This window comes from Sardina pilchardus, chromosome 16, assembly GCF_963854185.1.
Source record: "Sardina pilchardus chromosome 16, fSarPil1.1, whole genome shotgun sequence".
NCBI lineage: Eukaryota > Metazoa > Chordata > Actinopteri > Clupeiformes > Clupeidae > Sardina > Sardina pilchardus.
Window position 1 is genome coordinate 18,342,344 of NC_085009.1, and position 22,413 is coordinate 18,364,756.

Below are 22,413 nucleotides of genomic sequence, written 5' to 3' on the forward strand. Positions count from 1 at the left end.
GTTCTCTAACGGATTCATCATGATGACATTCTTCAAGCCCTGCCTGCTTTCTTTCCTGCTGTTCCTGGTTTATTCCACCCTTGCAAGCAGAGCCAATGGGCCGTCAGAGGGAGTTTAGGAACGCTACAAGAACTTTATCAACCAGCATGTTAAGGATGACATGGCGGAAGGCAGGTGTGATGCTGTGATTAATGGCAGGAAGATCTCTGAACCTGATAGCACTTTATGTAAGGACAAAAACACTTTCATTAAAGCAGGCACCAATGAGATCAATAAAGTTTGTAACAAGGCAGGGGAACCATATCAAGGAAGTGCCCATCTGAGGATTAGTACACAAACCTTCCCGGTTGTCACTTGCAATTCAAAAAGTGAGGGCAAACGTTTGCCACATTGTCAGTATAAAACAGGCAAAAAAGCTACTGTGTATATTGTGATTGGATGTGAAGAGGGGTATCCAGTGCACTATGCCAAAGGTGTGACCTCACCTCCATAATGATCACACAAATGAATGATGTCACAGAAATGTCACAGATTGGTTGTGAAATATAATGATGTTGCAATGATTCTATCAATGTACACAATTAAACATTGATTTGAAAATAAATACATGCTTGGTTGTGATTCTTTTTAAATGCATTGGGTAAATTGCTTCTTATTTGCATAATATACAGCACAATATGACAGGTGAAAGGAATTAAAGGTATAACACTTCTGACTGAAAGCTTCCTCTGAAACATCCATTGTCTTTCGTTGAGATTATTTGCGTAAAATGTGTGTTACTGAATTTTGAGGTGGAGAATTATTAAACAATCAGGTAAACTTGCATTGCTGAGGTTTATGCTACACTGTAAAATTAGGTTAAAATGTGTTTGTTAACCTGACTTAAAGGTGAATGCAGTTTAATTTGTGGTGATTTAAAATGATTTAAATTATCATGTTTACTTTTCTACCTCAACATTAATCCATCCAATTCCACCTCAATTCATTTTAGACAAGCAATAGCAAAAGGAAAAAAATCTACATAATCACCAAAAGATAAAAAAAGAGTTATACTAGCTAAACATTTTAAAAAACAGTCCCATCTATGTTGGCTAAGACACAAGGACTGCAGCTCTTTACAGACACCTGCTGGTGAAAGATGGTATTGGCAAGTGAAGAGCCCAATCAGAGGGGGGGCAATCTCTTTCAAGCCAAGTGAGGGTTACTGTGCCCTCGTGCTGTATGGGAAGGGCCAGTACACAGTGCTGGACGATGTCAGGGTCAGCCACTCCCTCGAGACAAAGCCACAGAAAATCAGGGTGTTTGTCGACCATCAGGATTACATTACATTACATTTGTCTGACACTTTTTAACCAAAGCGACTTACAACATAGTAAAAACATTTAAAACTTTTAAGAGCAATTCTAAGAATGAAAAAAAAAACCCCACAATAAGTGCGTCAATGAGTGTAATAAGTGCATCAATGAGTGCAATTGTCTGTAGTAGTGCTATGAAAGGAGATGTTCTCTGAAGAGCTGAGTTTTCAGACATCTTTGAAGATGGTGAGGGATGTCCCTTCTCTAGTAAGAACAGGTAGTGCGTTCCACCAACAGATGAGAAAAGTTTGGATTGGCCTGCGTGTTGGTGGAAGAGCTAGACGTCGCTCGGCTGAGGAGCGCAGCGGTCGTAGCATATGCCTGTATGAGGGCATTCAAGTAGGTGGGAGCAGAGCTTTGTAGGCAAGTGTTGAGTCTTGAATTTGATGCGGGCGGCCAACGGTAGTCAGTGTAGCAAGGTGAGTGAGGAGGGCTAGGTGTCTTTCTGAGGAGCAGAGGTCAAAGGTCACCTGTTCTCCGGCTGTTCCTTTTCCAAGGGTATACATTATATAATCTGTTGAAGTTCTGACCCAAAGTTTAGTTTGAAAACACAATGAGTGCAGCATGAGAGAAAAGCAGTGTGCAGATCCTCCTTTGAATGATTCATTGGAAAACTCTGTTCTCTGTATATGGCTTCAGTGTATCTTATTTCACACCTCTCTCTCGCTCTCTCTCTCTCTATGTCTCTCTCTTTTTATGTATCTCTTTCCCATTCTACCTATCCCTCTTTCTCTCTGTCAAGGACTGAATCATGAAAGCCTTAACTCACACTCCACTCATCTCCCTTCTTGAAATCAGTCAGATCAAGACTGATGGCCAGCTTTGGTAATGATCATCCTAATAATCATGTCCTTAAAGCATCACTTTAAGCACTTTTCCTGTCACACGCTTGCTATTTTGTTTATCCAGCAAATAATGATGTCTTATCTTATGCAAACCTCATACAGTATAGCGCAGACATGCATGTGTGTAGTGTGTGTGTGTGTGTGTGTGTGTGTGTGTGTGTGTGTGTGTGTGTGTGTGTGTGTGTGTGTGTGTGTGTGTGGGTGTGTGTGTGTGTGTGTGAGTTATTATCTTCACCCTCTTCTTGTCACTGCAAGCAACCAAGTCAACAAGCAGAAATAGTTTATTGCAGAAAGAGGAACATTAAATTGTGCAGCCGATAGCATGCACAGCCAGCCATCAGAGATAGTGTTAGATTGAACCAGCTATTGGCTGGTGAGTGTGAAATAAAACTGTCTTGATAGTTCTGAAGTTCTGCTACTGTACTGTATGTGTTAAAGAACAGACAGTCATATCTACTTGAGGAGAAGGACAAGTCTTGATTGGGGTAATATGCTGTGAGTTAGACTAAATTTTGTTGTTAGAGATTCATTGAGAATCACTATATTCATTTAGATTCACTATAGTTTCAATGACATTCCAGAATGATTGAAACACACGACTCTGTATGTACACATCTGTGGATATTTAAATGACTCTGTTTCTTTCTATCTTTATTTCTCTTTCTTTGCCTCATCAAGGCCTGAATCATGAAAGTTGTAGTAGCTCTCGTTCTACTCGTTTCCCTTCTGGAAATCACTCAGAGTAAGACTGTTGGTCATCATCACCCTGGCAACCATTCAGTTTTCCCTTTCGGGTCACCACCACATTACAACAACAACCCATGCAGCCTAAATAACAACGCCTTTGATAAGTTCAGCAAGTTTAAGAGCAGGCATATCCTGAAGACTTCAACACAAGAAACACAAGAGCATGGGAAAAATATCTGAGGAGGAAGGACCTGTGGGGAAGAGTTCGAAGGCAGTCTGATGCTTCTGATGTTGTAAATATCTGTAATGGAGAGAGTGTTGCTTATGAGAGAAATCTTTGCATCAGTAGAGAGAAATTTACAGTTTGTGATGTTGTACGTAGTACAAGTAGAAGGCATCGTAAAAAGTCGGAGATCAATGTACAATGCTCCCCTCATTACGTTATTGTGGCTTGTGATGCAATTGACCTCAGTAACAACGATAGGCCAGGTAAAAAAAATTCAGAAAGGTGTGTATCTGTTCACTATGATGGTTCCAGAAGGAAGAGACGCAATGTAAATGGCAAAACATGTAAACTACGTAATGACCTTTGATATGCTTTTCATTCATTCTTACAAAATGAATGCTTTATTCACTGCTGAAATGTCCAGATACTTTGATATAATTAAACATTGTCTTCATTTCACAATGAAAACATGGTTGGTCATGGGATTCTTTTTTAATAAATTGGGTAGGCTAAATAACCATTTGTTTGTGAAATATGCAATATGTGAAATAAATTAATTGAAGGCATTGATAAACATTTTGGCTGCTTTCCTGAAACATCCATATGAGGGGATACCCGTCATTTCTGGATAATTTGTCTCTAGAAAAAGCAGCTTAATTACGGACTCACAAGCAGTCAACACAACCAGTTACTTGAGTATCCGAATTATTGAATGTTTGAGGGTTAAAAGAAGTGAAAGCACATAAAAACATCAGCATATTGGTGTGGCATTTGAGCTGGTGAGGTGTGGCTGTCTGGATGTGATCATTTATGCGACCAAGTGGCAAAAATGGCAGAAATTAGTTGTTTACAATGCTGGTCAATGTCTGCAGTGTATCGCTAGTTGACAATTTTCTGGTTCAAGTTCCGAATCAACTTTTGTTTGGTCAAAGGCTTTGAATGGTTCAAATGTTGGTTCATGAACAGGAACAGAGCTGGTTCTCTGGCGGTGGAAAAATGCTATTAGAAAAAAAGGTGCTATATAGAACCAAAAATGGTTATATTGCATGCTTCATATGGTACCCCTAAATGGTTATTTAAACAATTCTGAAGAGTCATCAAAGGAACCTCTAAGGGTTCTTTAAACCCTGCATGGTTCTATGTAGCCCCTCAAGTACCCCGCCCCTCCCCGCCCTCTCTCTCTCTCTCTCTCTCTCTCTCTCTCTCTCTCTCTGATTTCATGTTCAGGAAACCACCAACAGCTTTTTGCATGTGGGAGGGTCAATGTCACCCATAGTAATAAATGTACTGGATGTACTGTACCCTGTACATGCTATAGTATTACAGTAGATTAGATGTATTCCGATGTACATAAGCAAAAAGTTAAAACACTCTGACAGTCTATTGCTGGCAAACACTATTTAGCTCTGTTTCTGAGTGTTCAAACTCAGGGATGTGTGTATTTGGCAGTTTATGCAATGAAAAATGAGGAATCACTTGTGAGGACAGATGCAATCTCCTTTTCCTGTCATGTATTACTTAAACTGTACCAAGCTATGTGGGAAATAGTCTGTCAGAATGCATTACAACTAGATAGATAGACGTACTTTATTCATCCCCAAAGAGAAATTACAGGGCAGACAAACTGAGGTAAGTACCCACCTACTGCTACTGCAGATCATAAAATAGGCTAGAACACATTTAAATTTTTGGGTATATAACTGCTTAATCTTTTCTTTAAACTTCTTTAAAAAAAAAAAAAAAACATTTCAAAATCAAATGATTAAATATGATCTTCTTTTTATCGAAAAAAGGAGAAGGAAATGAAGCTTGTGCCTTCTGCCTGTTTCATCATTGCCATGGTCTTGCCTTTGACCTTTGTTCACGGCAACCACGATGAAAACATCACCAGGGCTATCGTGGGCGTTGGCTTCAACCCGCGCCCGTGCATGCGTGCCAACAACAACAATGGCTACAACTTCTTCAGGCGAAAGCACATCCTGGGCTCTCAGTTCGACACCAACCATAAGCACTTATGGAGCCGATATCTAGACAGCAGAGGGTTGTGCGGTAGAGTCCCCCTCCAGTCCTTCATCCAGAGGACGGATGAGATGGCCGTCCAGTCCATCTGCCAAGGCAGCGGCGTCAACCTGGATCAAAACCTCTGTATCAGTCGGAGGTCGTTTCTCGTCTACGCCGTCTGGAGCCAGAAGCGGCCTCACAAGCGCTGCATCATTCGGCGTCTGCTGCGGTTACAACACCCGGTGGTGGTGGCATGCGATGCCGTGGCTAACCAGTGTCTGCCCGTTCACTACGAGCGCTACAGAATGCAGGTGCCAGGAAACAATGCTCAGGTCTGTCGCTGAGATGACACTGCCCTGGTATACAGTGCCCAGTTAGCCCTGTAATATGTACCTACAGAGAATATGATGTGATGTAAAACATGCAATCTATGCAGACATTTGTGTTGTTTGAAAATAAAACTTGCATTAAAAAAATGTGAAAAAAAATGTTACATTTCATGTTTGAAAATGTGTGCACATGTATGGTAACATTAGTTACATGTAATGTAATTACACAATATTATAATCAATGAATCATTATAGTACATCATTTATTTGGTTCAGAAAAATGCACTTCATGAGGACAGCTCCAGCAACTTCCTAAGACCTTTCATAATAGTGCATCGGGTCTACTGAATCATCATAAAGCATGCAGTCGTTTGACATCAAGCCTGTTGCTGATAATAAACATACACTTAGGAACATGTGTGGTATCATTTTGGTCCTTTTGTTCCTTTCAGTAGTACTGTTGAGTTAAGACATTTATGATTTCACCACCACATTCAGCACCCAGAGTGACTAGATCGATATCTGCAGTGCCAGATCAACATTAGTTTCACGCATGTTAGGCCTACAGTGTTAAAAAAAACCCTAGTCTTAAAGTTAACACTTTTTTTGCTGTGCTCTGTTCTAAGAAAATACGCATCAAGCAAAGGTGTGAAAGACAGTTGCATATCCTCAAAAGGCAGCTCTCTAGATGAAAACAGAGGAAGAGATACTTCATCATCCTTGTTTGTAATACACCCCAGCCTTGAGTTATCAATTCCTGCAGCGCTAAAGCAACTAAAGCAACTTGGTCACATTTACACATTTCCATACATTTGTTTGACTTTGTAGAGATTGTTGAACACTCAGTAAATGGCTTGTTAGAGGGCCATGAATCATGATGAGTAATTAGATGACTTCAACAAAGTGTATTGTAGAAGGTCATGGACTGCACTGATAAGAGAGTCAAAGTTCATACTGAAACAGGAGGAAGTCATAGATGATAAGAGATGGAAAAATTATTTGAAAAGAAAAGAACAAAAGAATTGATGCACACATTTATAAAAGCCTTAATCAAATACAGGCAGGGCCGGCCCTAGCCCATTGGCTGCCCTAGGCGATACTGAGTGTTGCATGCAAAAAGTATAAACCAAAACCAGTTCACGGGGTGCACGGAGTGCCTATGACTGGAGTGGAGAGTCTTATGTGGCCAGTATGAGGCAGGGGATCGATAGGCTACTCACAGACCACACAGTACCGCGGTAGTGAGAGAGGGGAGGAGCAGCGGATAGAGTAACCTGACTCTCGCCAGATCCTGATTTATATGGAACATGAACTATGCACAAAGGATGATGTGTTCTGTCCACATCACTGTGCATCCTTTGTGCACCAGTTCTTTAAACTTGGGTAAACAAGGTGTGAGGGCCCAGGGCCGCTGCTGAGCTTCTGGAGGCCCTAAGCTTAAATGGACAGGGAGGCCCCCAAACGCCAACACCCCCCCAAACAAAAAATAATCATAGAGTAACAAAATATCAGCAACTACAGATGATTAGCGAAAGCTAAATAAAAATACCTAAACATTAGGTTTTTCTGATGACAATAATATCATGTTGTAGGCTACCAGAGGTGTGGACTCGAGTCATGTGACTTGGACTCGAGTCAGACTCGAGTCATGAATTTGATGACTTTAGACTCGACTTGACAAAATATAAAAAGACTTGCAACTCGACTTGGACTTTAACATCAATGACTCGGACTTTCACTTGGACTTGCGCCTATTGACTTGTAAAGACTTGCTACTTCCCATAAAAAAAAACGAAAGACAAAAAGATAAAATGTAGACACGGACTGATCTATCTATATTTATGTGTGTGCGCCTGTGCGTGAGACAATGCGCGTATTCGGCACAAAATCCAATCAAATCACTTACTGTAGATTGTTTTGATTCGACAGCGGCCAACCACGCAGAACAAGATAGACAACACGCAGGGCCAGACAACGAACGTGAATGCGCCAGCAAAATGATACCTAAGATTATTTCGTTAAGTCGTTTGCCTACAAAAATTACGTGGAGACCAACAAGAAACGACTGACTGTGTCGAACTTGTTAAATTCCTCCCAGCTTCATCCTAGCCTGCTTTTGACATGCCTGGTAGGCTACTATGAAACAAAACTGGTAGCCTACCCTACTGATTCTGGTGTCTAATTGATGGATTTAACCACGATTAGGATTAGGCTTTTAAAAGGTGGAACATTTTCACCTCAAACATGCGCTGTATCATATAGCCACTGCGTCTTTTTGTGTACATTCACATTAAATCCATTCCACTAACATTATCAGGAGGAGAATAGGCTACTATAACGTTTTATTTTGAGCACTGGTTGTTACTCATTGGATACATATCAAACTCCATGTCATGGTAGAGTAAGTTAAGCACCCACCCAATTAAACATGACCAAGGAAAAAGTGAACAGGACAACAATGCCATGCCACGGTAACCTACCTAAATCATAGAAGTTAACATTGCAAGATATTTTCTATGACATCAGAAATATTTTCTTTACCTTGTCAGTTTTTTGAACATTCATTTTATTTAATGAAAACATATATCCTTGAACTATGTGACTATTTTTCTAACCGAATGAAACCTAATTACGTTCACATACTTCTTAAAGTGACAGGCACTCAATTAGACATACACACCACCCTGTAATATCATTAAAGACAAGTGTAATCAATATGAAGTATTCAAATTACTGAATATTTTTAGCTATAAGTAATTATGCAGATCCTAAAATGCTATAAATTGTTAACAAAATATGTCAAGTTTATGAATTCAAAATATGAAATAGACACAAGACACACCATTTTCTGTGTGTGTGGACTGGAGGTTTGAGCAGAGACTAGGATTGCCACTGCTGTGAGTTATCTGTATCCCCCTTATGGCAATACGGCTTTGCCTATTTTTGTAATGTAATAAACATGGTCACACGTTTTAAAACTATTTCAGCTTGTGTAGGCCTATCAGTGGTTTCTTAACAAATTGAGCACATATGTTAACACATAGGGCCTATATTTCATTGAGAATGTGCTAGAGATACCATTTGACATTTCTGCTAGACAGATTTGCATCTCAATCTAATCTCTTCAGCACACACAAATTCAATTGACAAAATACCTGTTTCACTCGATTTTTAAAAAGACTCGAAAGGACTCGAAAGTCAGACCGTAGGACTTGGGACTTGACTTGAGACTTATTGGCCTTTGACTTGGACTTGACTCGGGACTTGCCTGTCTTGACTCGGGACTTGACTCGGGACTTGAGGGCAATGAATTGAGACTAACTTGTGACTTGCCAAACAATGACTTTGTCCCACCTCTGTAGGCTACTACTGTTCATATAAAAAGTGACTCAAAAACAACATGTGAATCATTTTAAATCTGCTGTTCATCTGTAAAGCACTTCGTTATTTCATAGCCATCTAGTAGGCTAGCCTGTGTATTTCACAATGATATATGGGAAGCACATTAAGCTATTATATTAGGCTATATTAATTTTGTGGAACACAAAACCTTAAAGACTCACTGCACCCTAAAATATGTTTTTTTGAGCTGTTGATTGATGGAAAATACTCATAAGTGGTGAACTGTACTATTACCAGGGTTAATATTGACAAAAATCGTGTTTCTCGACAAAAGTAACATTTCGTCTGATTTTGTATTGGAGATATTGCTGGGCCAGGTGTAGCCTATGTAGGCACTGGTGCAAATGTTCATTATGAGTGTAGCCTACTCCTGTATTTATTCTTTACTATAGTCATGGTTGAAAAGGCTGACTCACAAGAGTATGTTGAAGGGAACATTGTGAGAATGTGCAGGGCCATTTCCTGAAAGACTGGGACACCTGCATCTTTGTCCAAAACGTGGCAGGTTCACAGAGATATTCCTGCAGTGCAATGTTCTACTGAAGCTCAAAGCAGCACTAGCCCTTGGACAGACCTTCATTCGTGAATTCTGTAAAATCTTTCACCAGGAATGGATTTTCAGTACACAGCAAGACCTGTTTTCCCAGAGGAAAATCTCCCAACCGGGTTTCAAAACCGGGAAGTGAAGCAGGTCCTCCTCCTGTATATCACCTTTGAATAGCTCCAGTTTCCTTTGAAAAGCACAAATAGATGACATGAGGTCACACACTGTTTTTGCCATGGAGCTTCAAATTCAGATCATTTGTGCAAGCGATGTCTGAATGCAGGAATTCCACAAATGATTTTGCTTTTGGACTCTTCTTTGGACTCTTCAGATTTAGATGAGAGTGCGAATGTGCCAAAAATCAGAAGGGGGGTACCATGTTCAAAATGTTTTTTATTTGGATGTATTTGGTATATCAAGCTAATATTTTGGCTAAGGTATGGCTTTTATCAAGCTAACATTTTGCTTGATAATATGTATCAAGCTATATGAAACTAATATTTTGGCTAAGTGTACTTTTTGGTATTATTTTGGTTCTTTTGTTCTTTTCTGTACTATTGAGTTATGACATTTATGATTTCACCACCACATTCAGCACCCAGAGTGACACGATGGATATCTGCAGTGTCAGATCAACATTCATTTGACACATGTACATAGTGTTAAAAACTAGTCTTAAAGTTCACACTTTTTTGCTGTGCTCTGCACTAAGAAAAGAAGAAGCATCAAGCAAAGGTGTGAAAGACAGTTGGACATCCTCAAAAGGCAGAGATAAAAACAGCGCAAAAGATACTTAATCCTCCTTGTTTGTAATACACTCTAGCCTTGTGTTATCGGTTCCTGCAGCTCCAAAGCAATTTGGTCACAAAGAACAGAAGTCGGTGAGTCCAATTTTTCCATCCGTTTTCCTGACTTGTACACTCAGTAAATGGCTTGTTAGAGGGCCATGAGGAACAATTAGATGAATTCAACAAAGTGTAATGTCCTAGACTCGTGGACTGCACGGTTAAGAGAGGCAAAGTTCATACTGAAACAGGAGCAGATCATAGATTACAAGATACAGTATGGTGAGCAGACTGCTTAAATTGTAAACTAGATGTACTGCAAAGTGGTACAAAATGATGACCGCCGCTCACATTCTCTCCGCAAAAATAAATCACTCTTTTCAATTTATTTCCATCTCCTACTCCATCCCCTACTGCAACATTTATGTAAATGAGTGTGTGCATGTCTGTGCTTGCTTTTGTGTATGTGTGCTTCTCTGTGTTTGAGTTTTCGCCTGTGAGTGTGGTGGGGGTAATGGGATGTGTGTCCCTCGGATCCCAGCGACCCATCACCTTCAGAAATAACTAATGGATTACTAATGGACAATTTATTCCCTACACTGGACTATTTGAACTTTCATTGTCATTGTAACTTTCAAACTACAAATGACTGTACTGTAACTGACCCAAGGCAGATGGGTTGGGCCCTTGAGTCGTGGGTCTGTCTGAGGTTTCTTCCTATATGTATCTCCAATTCTAGGGAGTTTTTCCTTGCCCCTGTTACTCATGGGCTCTCTTTGAATGTCTAACACTCTGTAAAGCGCCTTGAGACATGTGTAATGTATTGGCGCTCTATAAGCGACATTAAATTGAAATTGAAATTGTGTGTCTGTGTGTCTGTGTGTGCCTGCTTATTTATATGTGTGTGTTTTATTTGTCTTTGTGTGTGTATGTTCACTAGTGAGTGTGTGTGTGTGTGTGTGTGTGGCATGTCAGGTCAGAGATACCTATGATTACAACACCTCATTTTTGCTTTTTCATGTGGGTGTTTTCAACTAGGTGGCGCTTTGCATGAAATGAGTGGTTATGGGATGGGTTGACATGGCCCCTGTCCACCCTGCCCGACTTTCGGGGGGTCCAGTCTGGCGTGGGGACGACCAAAACAAAAAAACAATGGTTCTATACTATCCTTGTGGGGCTACATGCCCACCAAGTTTCGTACACCCTAGTCTTTCAGTGTCCCAGGAATCCTTGACAGAAAATTGCTCATGCGAAGAAATAAATAAATAAACAAATACCTCTGACTGAACCTATATGACCCCCGCTTCACTGCGCGGCGGTCATAATGAAACATTACATAAACATACCGCAAAGATGAAAATGCATGATGTATCGACTGATCTTACAAAATTTTACTTTTTATTTGCACAGACTATAACAAATTCATACCTCAAGGACATACATTGGATCAATGAATAGCTTGTTTTTTTTTTTAAATTTAGGTTCTCTAACGGATTCATCATGAGGACATTCTTCAAGTCCTGCCTGCTTTCTTTCCTGCTGTTCCTGGTTTATTCCACCAATGGGCCGTCACCGGAAGTGTTGGAACGCTACAAGAACTTTATCAACCAGCATGTTAATGGAGGCATGGCGGAAGACAGGTGTGATGCTGTGATTAATGACAGGAAGATCTCTGAACCTAATAGCACTTTATGTAAGGACAGAAACACTTTCATTAAAACAGGCACCAATGAGATCAATAAAGTTTGTAACAAGGCAGGGGAACCATATCAAGGAAGTGCCCATCTGAGGATTAGTACACAAACCTTCCCGGTTGTCACTTGCAATTCAAAAAGTGAGGGCAAACGTTTGCCACATTGTCAGTATAAAACAGGCAAAAAAGCTACTGTGTATATTGTGATTGGATGTGAAGAGGGGTATCCAGTGCACTATGCCAAAGGTGTGACCTCACCTCCGTAATGATCACACAAATGAATGATGTCACAGAAATGTCTCAGTTTTGTTGTGAAATATAATGATGTTACCATGATTACAACAAAGTACATCAATTTGCAGTATACAATTAAACATTGATTTGAAAAAAGATGCATGTAGTTGTGTGTCCTTTTAAATGCATTGGGTAAATGGGGTCTTCTTTGCATATACAACACAATATGACAGGTGAAAGGAATTAAAGTTGTAAAACATTTGACTGAAGGCTTCCCTATAGGTATTTTGTCTCTACAAAAAAAGACAATTTAACTACAGGCTTATAAGCAGTCAACACAATAACTTACTTGAAAATACAGTACTTATTAGGTAGATGTTTGGGGGTTTGAAGAATACAGATATAGAGAAGCATATTGTGGTATCTGAGCTGGTGAGGTGTGGCTGTCTGGATGTGATCATTTTCTGTGAGCACAGTCATTTGTAAGATGTGCACAGTGACGGACACTCTTGCGGCCAGCTCGTTCTCAGACTGAAACGAAAAGAGGGACACGGACAACAAGGTTCAAACCAAATGTTATTTAATTATATAATTAAAATAAAATATGTTTTTTGAGCTGTTAATTATTGAAAATACTCATAAGTGGTGAACTGCACTATTATCAGGGTTAATATTGACAAAAATCGTGTTTCCCGAGAAAAGTAACATTTCGCATGATTTTGTATTGGAGATAGCTCTCCGCGCCCTCTATAGGTTGAAACATGCCATGGCATTTTGGTCCAAAATGCTATTGGAATGCTAACGTAGTCCGTTGCACTTCTCGTCCAACACTACGTCACCGGGTTGTTACAATTTAGGAATGAAACGCCCCAACACCTGCTGCCCTGATTAGCCTACCTGTGATAAGCCATGTCTGCAGCACTCATTCCCAGATTGACACAAAATGGTTGATTGGCTTCAGCAGTGCTGCACGCCCTTCCAAATTTCAGAATGTCTCACCCATTTTGAAAGCCTTTTTCAGAGATGTGAAGTGGGTGGAGTTATGGGGTGAAGTTACACTTTAAAGCAAAACTTTATTTCTAAGATTTTGTGAGCTAATTAGCTGTCCAGAGGGATTATGCAAAAAACGTATATTTTACCTGCAAAGTACGGAGACCAGGAGGTGTCATTGGAGTATGTACTGTATTTGTGTACTGAGAGAATGTGCGCTCATTTGAGTAAATTGTGCAGTCATTCTACTAAATTGTGTGAACAATTTGAAAAAAAAAAGTAAAGACACCAAATGAAATGACTCGTAGGTGAAAATGGTTCATTTTCTGATCACACACACACACACACACACACACACACACACACACACACACACACACACACACACACACACACACACACACACACACACACACACACACACACACACACACACACAAAGACAAACACAAAACACTATCAGAGTTTGGAGTTGAAAAAAATGTCATTCTCTACCCCAGTGTAAGTGGGTGAGGGTTGAGGGAGGAATTCTGGCTGTAGATTTACTAACTTGTAGGATGTTTTGTTTTGATCTAATAAGCTATGCAGAGGGAACACAGGGATCATGCTAAATACTGTACATATTTTACCTACAGTACGCAGCGGCTGAGGACACCTAGGGGAAATGAAAGGAAGCTTTAAAATGCTATACAACCATTACAGTAAAAGAGTAATAATGTTGGAAATCTAGGTTAAATCTTGATCACACCCAGTCCACACACACACACACACACACACACACACACACACACACACTAACACACACACACACACACACACACACACACACACACACACACACACAACCTCTATGGAGACAACCATGAAACCATAAAAGAGCTCATTTGAAGAAAAGGTTTATACATAAAGGCAACAATGTGTAACAGCTTTACCTTAAAACAATACTGTATATCCAGTGGGTCCATATTCAGTAGGTTGAAAAGTGACAAGAGGTCAATGATCTCCCTCACAACACACTTGCCTAAAGCAATACAATCAGGGGAGTCACTAGGAATTAAGGTTTACTGGGGCACTGTGTCGTTTGTGTACATGTTTACTGGGGCACTGCGTTGTTTGTGTACATGTAAGACATTTTTTTTTACTGGGGCACAACTTATTTTTACTGGGGCACGTGCCCCATTAAAACATGCCTAGTGACGCCCCTGAATACAATCATTGTTGTATACTCATTTACCTAAAAGTAACAGATTCAAACAGTACAGAGAATTGGTCTTTGACATTGCAGATGCGAGCCTGATACACATTCTGCCAACTTTAGCTGCTTGTGCAAATATTTAAGGCATTCTTCAGCTTTCAAGAATGTGGAAATGGGAACATAATAGTTTGTAAACACTGTAAGAACTGAAGTAACTGTTTAAGCCTGGTCTCTTTCTCATTCATAGACTCAAACTAAAACACTCTATCAATGAATAACGCAGAGGGAACACACTGCACAGAGAGATGAAGATAAAACAAGGAAAAGAGGCCAGTGTTCTGGGATCCCACCTGTCACCCACAGATGCGATCGCAGAGGAGTGCACAATTTAAGACCGACAAACTGGACATGGTGTCACTGTCTTCCTACGTTGTCGGTGATGGACGCCTTTAGCCTCAAGATCTCCTGCCTGGTTCCTCTGGTCCTTCTTCCCATTCTCTCGCTGGCCAGAGTGACCACATTTGACCAGTGCGACCAGTTCTTTCTGAACGGATTGAGCCCCACTGTCCTGAGGGATCCCAGCAACAGCGGCCGCTACCAGCAGATATGCCAGTGCCTCGTCGACCAGAACGGGAAGCCGCAGTACTTTTACGCCACCCTGTATGACACTCAGAACAAGATGCCCGTCTATTCTGCTTATATTCTCAGCCACGTCAATATGGACAGGGACGATCGCTGGTATGTTGAGCCACAGGTTAGTGTAATTCTCTCTCTCTTTCTCTCTCTCTCTCTCTCTCTCTCTCTCTCTCTCTCTCTCTCTGTCTCATTTTACCATGTGTGGTTTATTTCAGTGTTGGAAATGCAACACAGCAAAACAGAAACACAGATGTTTGTGTCAACAATATTATCTCCTGTGGTTAGCTTTAAATGATTCTATGAAATAGGAGAATGAATAACTGACTGGTTGACTGATGAATGAATGAATGAATGAATGAATGAATGAATGAATGAATGAATGAAAGGTAATTCAATAAACAGATAATTGTACTTCTTAAATCCCAAATTGTACTCTTCAGATTTGTGATCTCATTATCCTTCCCCCCTGGTCCCTAATAGATTGACGGTGGCAAGTTTGAGTGTATGGGAGGGCAAAACCAGATCCCCATAGCCAACCGAGGCCAGAGGCAGGCTCTGAACAGAGACTATGACGGCTCTGGCTATGACAAAGGCCACCTGTTCCCGGTGTACCACACGTCCACCAAATACGCCATGCTGGCGACCTCCACCCTGACCAACGCTGCCCCACAGGACCCCACCTTCAACAGGGGCAGGTGGAGGGTCCACGAGGAAGGGCTGGTGGAGCTGGCTAAGGACTGCCTGCAAGCCTTCACAGTCACTGGAGTCGTGCCTGGGAACAGCCAGATCGGGGATGGAGTGAGGGTGGCCAAGCACTACTGGAGCGCCCTCTGCTGTGTGAAAAAGGAAGGGCGTCTCTCTCAAGCGTTCATAGGACCAGATAATAACGGGAAGGTTCAGGGGTTAAGTGTGAAGGACTTGGAGACACGGCTGAGTGGACCCGACCATTTGAACACTGTTTTTTCTGTATTCAGGGGTGGATGTTGATCACAACAAGATCATAGCTTTGTCTTGACTTGAGGTGCGTGTTGTATTTCTACAATAAATGAGACATATTGTTTTGATGTCCACTTTTTGTTTCTAAAACAGATATTTTCATTCCTTGGTTTTGATTGGCTCAGCTGAATGGTCAATCGATATAGTAAAACCCAGTGCAAACTATCAGCGGTGCTCCACTTCACGTTGTGCCTACCAACACCACTTAGCTGTTCTAAAATCACTGGAATCAATCTGCAGTCTCTTGGGGCTTGTTGCCTAAATGTTTTGATCATCTCTTGTGAAATGCTTCCCCATAAACAGGCAACCAGTGACCAAGCATGCTTTAATGATTAACTACAGTAGGAAAAAGGAACGAGATAGTAACCAGCTTACATCAACTGACATCAACTTTACTGTTTGTGACACCCTGAGACTAAAATATGCTCTTAAATCCTCTTTCTTATCCAGTTTGTTTACAGCAAATTGCTTGTGTTACAATAGTGGAGAGTTTTAGGAACATTTGACTGATGACATAAGTGTTTGCATTCAATTCTAGGTGGTCACACTGTGGTGTGAAGCTTGTCTCTTATATAGATTTGTCTGTGCGCATTTGATTTGATTCTTTTTTTTCCTATTTGGTTTCATTTCAATTGTGTCAGTGAAATCTCTAGAAGTACAATTTACAGATTTCAGAAACTTGAGATTTCTGATTCACACTCTACAACTTTGGAGGTAACAAACTTCTCCATCTAAAAATAGCTTACTGTCTTTCACTGAATCCTCATTGTGATATTTCAATCAATGCATAAACAAACATCCATTTGGCCATCGATTACATCTATAATTATTAACTGAAATGGGTACTTAAGTGAGATCACAAAAAGCATCTGTTCTGTTCACCAGAGACTACTACACTTTACGTGTATAGCTATCATCTGAGCAGCGTGGTATGTGCATATATTTGTTGTTTTATATGTGCATAATGTTTCATGTTTTTTTCTTCTCTTAGATTTTGTAACTTGCAAGTACTTTATATTGGTGATGCAATTACATTGTGACAAAAAAATGGTGCTATGCAACACATGAATATAGGTTAAAATTAATTAATAAAAGTTTTGAGGTTTACTGGGTAAGAGCCTGCGTTGTGCAAGTTGCAGAAGAGCAATTGCAAGAGCAATTATAATAACTATTATAATTATAATAATATAAAAAATAATAACTGAATGTCCTCTTAAATTGAGTGGCGTTATATAATTACATTATCAAACGTAAGAGTTTTAGATATGTATGATTGTGTATGATCGTATAACATTTTGATTACACACAAAACGTGAAAGTGACAATCAGATGGCAGAAGCTATGTGTCACTTATTGATGACATTAAGTGAATTCTGCTTTTGCGGTTGTGAATGCAGCCTTAGCCCGAAGTCCGCAAATAAATGACTTTGTTTTGTTCAGAGGAGGTTGACCGTGTTCACAAAGAGATACAGTAATATCATCCAGGACATTAAGGGTAAGCAGCTGCACACTTCTTTGGCTTTCACTGATACCTGGTTCAGATATGTCTTACTTCTCATTCTTGTGTTGTTTACTGGTAGAAAACAAATGATTCATCAGCATAATGTTTTATTGTTTGATTCTGAGTATATCTGACTGTACAATGATGTCATGCTTTAGAATAGCTCAGATGTCAATGACGTTTTTCATGTGCTGTAGTATCGATTTCATGTCATGTCATGTCATGTATTCTTTTGATATCTATTCAATTAATAGTACAGCAGCTAAGGCCAGATTTTTACCTGCATCATTCAGTTTTTGCAGAAAGCATTAAACTTGGACCAGTTAGTACTACCAAAGATGTGGGATGTGTGTGGGGATTAGTTCAGTTGGAATAAGTGTACATTTGTTTACCAAGGCCCTTACCTGTTTAAAAGAAGGAACTATTCCAGAACTGAGTGAAGTATTAAACACAAATATGTGGCTGCCAGTAGAACAGCAGTTGTGATAGTCTGCAGAAGAGTATAGAGGATACAAAGGGCATGATGCTGAGTGACTTTGCTGAAGCATTACAGTAGTACCACAATATACTACACTGCTAAAAAAAAGAATAATAAGGGAACACTTTTTCATAGGAGTATAGCATCAAGTCAGTCAAACTTGTGGGATATTGATTTGGCCAGTTACATAATAGAGGTGGTTATGAATCAATTTCACCTGCTTTGATGCCAACAATTAACACAATTAAAATTAACAACAGGTGCACTGCAGGGCAACAATGAGACAACCCCCAAAACAGGAAAGGATTTATACTACAGGTGGTGGCAACTGATACATTTTCTGTCTTTATCCTTCTTGACTGATTTCACTTTTGGCTAAGATCAGTGTCACAACTGGTAGCATTAGCCATGCAGTACATGGAGCCTACAACGGTTGTACAGGTAGTTCAACTCCTCCAGAATGGCACACCAATATGTTCCATTGCCAGAAGGATTGCTGCGTCTCTGTGGTGTTTTTCCCTTGGTTGAATGCATTTCTTGGAAGTCAGCAAACAGTCAGAGCAAGGGAACTGAGAGCGAAACCAGTGTTTAAAGGGGAAGTAGTAGCACTAGCTGGTCAAGGTGAACAACGGTCACAAGAAATGGCTCCTGCAGGGACTCTTATTACGAGAAATGGTCAGGGTGAAATTATAACCTTCGTGCAACAAGAGCCGCACAAGATGACCTCCAGGTGGTGGTACTGGTGTGGATGTCTTTGACAACAGTCTTTGGTTTTTGGGAATGAAAACATCTATCTATCTACAATTCTATTAACCCTCATGTCGTGTTCGGGTCAAATCTGACCGTTTCACAACTTTTAATACTCATAAATATTATGTTTTACATCTGATTACCTCAAGACCTTATATGATATCCTCCATCACTTCATTTCATTCAATTCTGAGTGTTTTAATCAACCTTGTTACACCTGTGGTGTTCCCGGTCAAAAGTGACCGCCAAAGGAAATGAATGGGTATCCAGAGTAAATTCATTCAACCTAGAGAAAACATCCCCATACACACTGCCCCAGCTCACTCACACACTCTCACACACACACACACACACAGTCTCTCTCTCTCTCTCTCTCACACACACACACACACGCACACGCACACACTCTCTCTCTCTCTCACTCACACACACACACACACACACACACACACACACACACACACACACACACACACACATAAAGTGGCTTTATTTGAATTCAAGATGATGGCCACTGGGGGTGTTATGTGTTGTGGTCCGTTTCAATTTCTGATCACTAGGGGTGGTAGTATAACTGTGCCAATTCTCTGCAAAAACGGAAACGATTCTGGTGCTAAGCCACTGTACTATAATTGTGGTGGCCTCCATTAGAGGGAATCATTAGATTTGTGTGTTAAAAAAAGATAGTAAAATGTTTGCTGTACAGAAACTCTTTGGAGCACCCAAGAAGAGCGTGATGTATGGCATCACTCTTCCCCCTCCAGTCTTTGTCCATTTTTAACCTTTCAACAGTATGAACAAATGTGTGCTCCCATGGCATTTCCAGTGACACAGAAAACAAACATTGAGCTAATGGTAATTTAAGGACAAACAAATAAATGTCAATTGTTCACGTTGAGCGAATCATGTTAGGGGTGGGAGGGTGGGTTTGGGCTAGCCTGGATGTCAGACCGAAGTTTAGCCCCGCCTACATCCTTTGAATTGAGTATGACGTCGTCAGGCTAGGTTTGGGCTGGAGGGAGGGAGGATTAGGGGAGGAGAGGGGAAACAGATATCAGAATATAAGCAATAATTTACTGTGCCTCTGTCATATTTTCAAGGATGCTGTTTGTTTGTTTTTTCTCTTGGTTTCCATCTGGTTGTGAAGAGGTTTTCCCTCCAATGTATAACAATGATTGCAAGAAAGTAAATAATAAAAAAATTATCATAAAAAGAAAAAAAATGTTCTAAAGCTTTATTGTAAAGCTAATCTGTAGTACAGTATCTGCATTGGTTCTGAACATTTAACCTTGAAACCCTTCAGGAAGAGATTGCTGAATCAATGCACACACTTCTTTGAATGACTCTCTCTCTCTCTCTCTCTCTCTCTCTCTCTCTCTCTCTCAAAGATGAAGACCTTTTTGGCACTGTGTCTCATCACCATACTGGTTGTGGTAGCCACCAGAGTCAGTGCCGAGCTCTATGATGACCACCATGACAACAACACTATTGTTATGATGCGAGACAAGAAAGCCAATCCAAAGCCTTGCATGAAGAATCTTGACAATAACGCCTACAACAAGTTCAAAAAGAAACACATTCTTGATTCTAATTTCAACTTTGCTGACAAAACAGAATGGAGCAAGTACCTGGCTAAAAAAGAGCTCTGTGGAAGAGTCCCTGTCCAGTCTTTTTTCCAAAGAAATGATGAAGGAAGAGTAAAATACATCTGCAAGGATAAAGGTTTTGTCTATAAAGTTAACCTCTGTGTTAGCCAGGAAACGTTTACAGTGTTCCATGTCACAAGCACTAAGCCGTGTGAAGTCACTGAGGTGGTGTCAAAAAAGGAAAAGGTCATGCTTGCGTGTGATACCATCGCCAATGTTGAGTGTCTACCTGTTCACTATGAGAAATATAACGGTCAGCATCATGGATCCCAAAAATGCCAGCAGATGCTAGCAAATGCCAGTCCTCTGTTTGCAATCCCATTTTTAGACTTGATCAAAATTGTCTCCATCATTTTTGTTTTGACCTAGAGCCCTCTATTTTTAATAACAGGTGACGTTTGCATTTACTGGCTGTCATACACATTCCTTTTATCACTTGCAAATAAACCTATTACTGTTAGTGTTACATTTCATCTTGTGTCATGTTATTAATGTGAGAAAACCTTCCCTGCTTTTGGCTCCTACCAACATGGAAGTACCTACCAGAGATCAATAAATCAAACACAATAAGGTTGTGTACTTTTTAAACATATTGAAAGGCTGTAATGTAAAGGTCAGATCACGTTAGATCTCACCTTTTAGAGGCTGCAGATACGAGAGCAAAGTTGAGTGTTTCATAAAGCCCAAATCACTATTATATTCAGCACCATTACAGCTGTTTCTCAGATCCACTATGAGAAACATGGCCAGCCACATTCAGACTAATATGATATAAAAAGTATGAATAGGCTCTGCTAAGTTTCCCTAATGTTAGAATGTGCAAAATTGGTAAAACAAATAAAGGATACCTTCTTATATGTATTCTGCAACAGTTTAGGCTACTGAAAACCTAGTTATTGATTGCTGGAGTGTAGACTAATGTCACACATACAGAAAACATTTATGATGTGATATAACAATGACTTGTTAAATGTATGTCAACGATTTTTTAGAAAACATCATAGTAATTTATTTAGTCAGTCATCATGTTCATTTCAATTAATAGGAAGAAAACGTAAACCATAGCCAACACACACAACATTTTGTGATATTTGCAGTGAGTCACGTCAGCGTAGTAGAGTAGTTACAGTAGGTGATCATTTAAAGCAGAGTTTCTACAAAAACAGTGGCTCCTATTAGAACATATACTTTTTTGATCCCGTGAGGGAAATTTGTTTCTCTGCATTTAACCCAATTTAACCGAATTAGTGAACACACACAACACACTGAGGTGAATCACACACTAACCCAGAGCAGTGAGCTGCCTGCCCAACCAGCGGCGCTCGGGGAGCAGTGAGGGGTTAGGTGCCTTGCTCAAGGGCACTTCAGCCGTGGACTGGTCGGGGATCGAACCGGCAACCCTCCAGTTCCAAGCCCCAAGCTCTAACCAGTAGGCCACGGCTGTCCATTATTAACTATATTATGAGTTCTGCTTAATTGAAACCTAATCTACATCAGAATTATAGTTTCTATATAGTAGCCGAGTGTCTTGCAAGGTATATTGCATGATATTTTACATTCATGCATTTGATGCTTGTAAGCAGGGCACATTTTTTTTTATTGTGAAAAAATCAACAAGCCAAATTCATTTTTTTTTTAGTTAACGGTAACGGTTAGTTAACTTAACATGGTTGGTTGCCTTCAGAGCTGAAGCTGTTATAGAGGGTGGACCAATGTCATATTAAGCCCTATAAGAATAGGATGTGACTGAATTTCATATGGGGGTCAAGGCAGGTGACCCAATACCTTTGGCAATATATTTTATTGAATTTAGGGGGAGCTCAATATATCTGAACCTGCGTAGTACTTCAAAGTCACTCAAAGAAAACTCTGGTCAACTTATTTGCTAATATACATACAGTCTTTGTCTTTGATTCCAGGGCATATCAGAGGAACAAGTTTCTGCAGGGGTGGAATGTTATAAAGCGTACAGAGATGTTGTTTTTCAGAAGCATCATAAAATGATAATGTGTGTTTGTCACAGTCTAGAAACATTCCAAGTGTGTTAAACTCTTTTGCCACTGGTACAGGGGTTGTGGGCTCAGTTTTAACAAAATAACCATTTCCTTTTTGATAATGGA

At 40.2% G+C, this 22,413-nt stretch overlaps 3 protein-coding genes across 4 annotated transcripts in view; all 3 read left to right on the forward strand.

The window, feature by feature from the left end:
* Window positions 1-145, forward strand: part of LOC134059946 (E3 ubiquitin-protein ligase TRIM39-like) — a 33,708-nt gene extending 33,563 nt beyond the window's left edge. For both annotated transcript variants that reach the window (XR_009935096.1, XR_009935095.1), the window contains one exon: window positions 1-145. The gene's annotated coding sequence lies outside the window, so the exon portion shown is untranslated.
* A 14,460-nt stretch (window positions 146-14,605) lies between these two features.
* On the forward strand, window positions 14,606-16,370 carry wu:fd46g04 (endonuclease domain-containing 1 protein). The gene is made up of 2 exons (XM_062516484.1): window positions 14,606-15,040; window positions 15,403-16,370. The coding sequence occupies exons 1-2, from the start codon at window positions 14,726-14,728 to the stop codon at window positions 15,907-15,909; spliced, it is 822 nt and encodes a 273-aa protein (XP_062372468.1). The 5' UTR covers window positions 14,606-14,725; the 3' UTR covers window positions 15,910-16,370.
* A 952-nt stretch (window positions 16,371-17,322) lies between these two features.
* LOC134060253 (uncharacterized) lies at window positions 17,323-20,824 on the forward strand. The gene is made up of 2 exons (XM_062516891.1): window positions 17,323-17,413; window positions 20,036-20,824. Exon 2 carries the CDS (start codon window positions 20,036-20,038, stop codon window positions 20,660-20,662), a length of 627 nt encoding a protein of 208 aa, XP_062372875.1. The 5' UTR covers window positions 17,323-17,413; the 3' UTR covers window positions 20,663-20,824.
* Window positions 20,825-22,413: the final 1,589 nt, after the last annotated feature.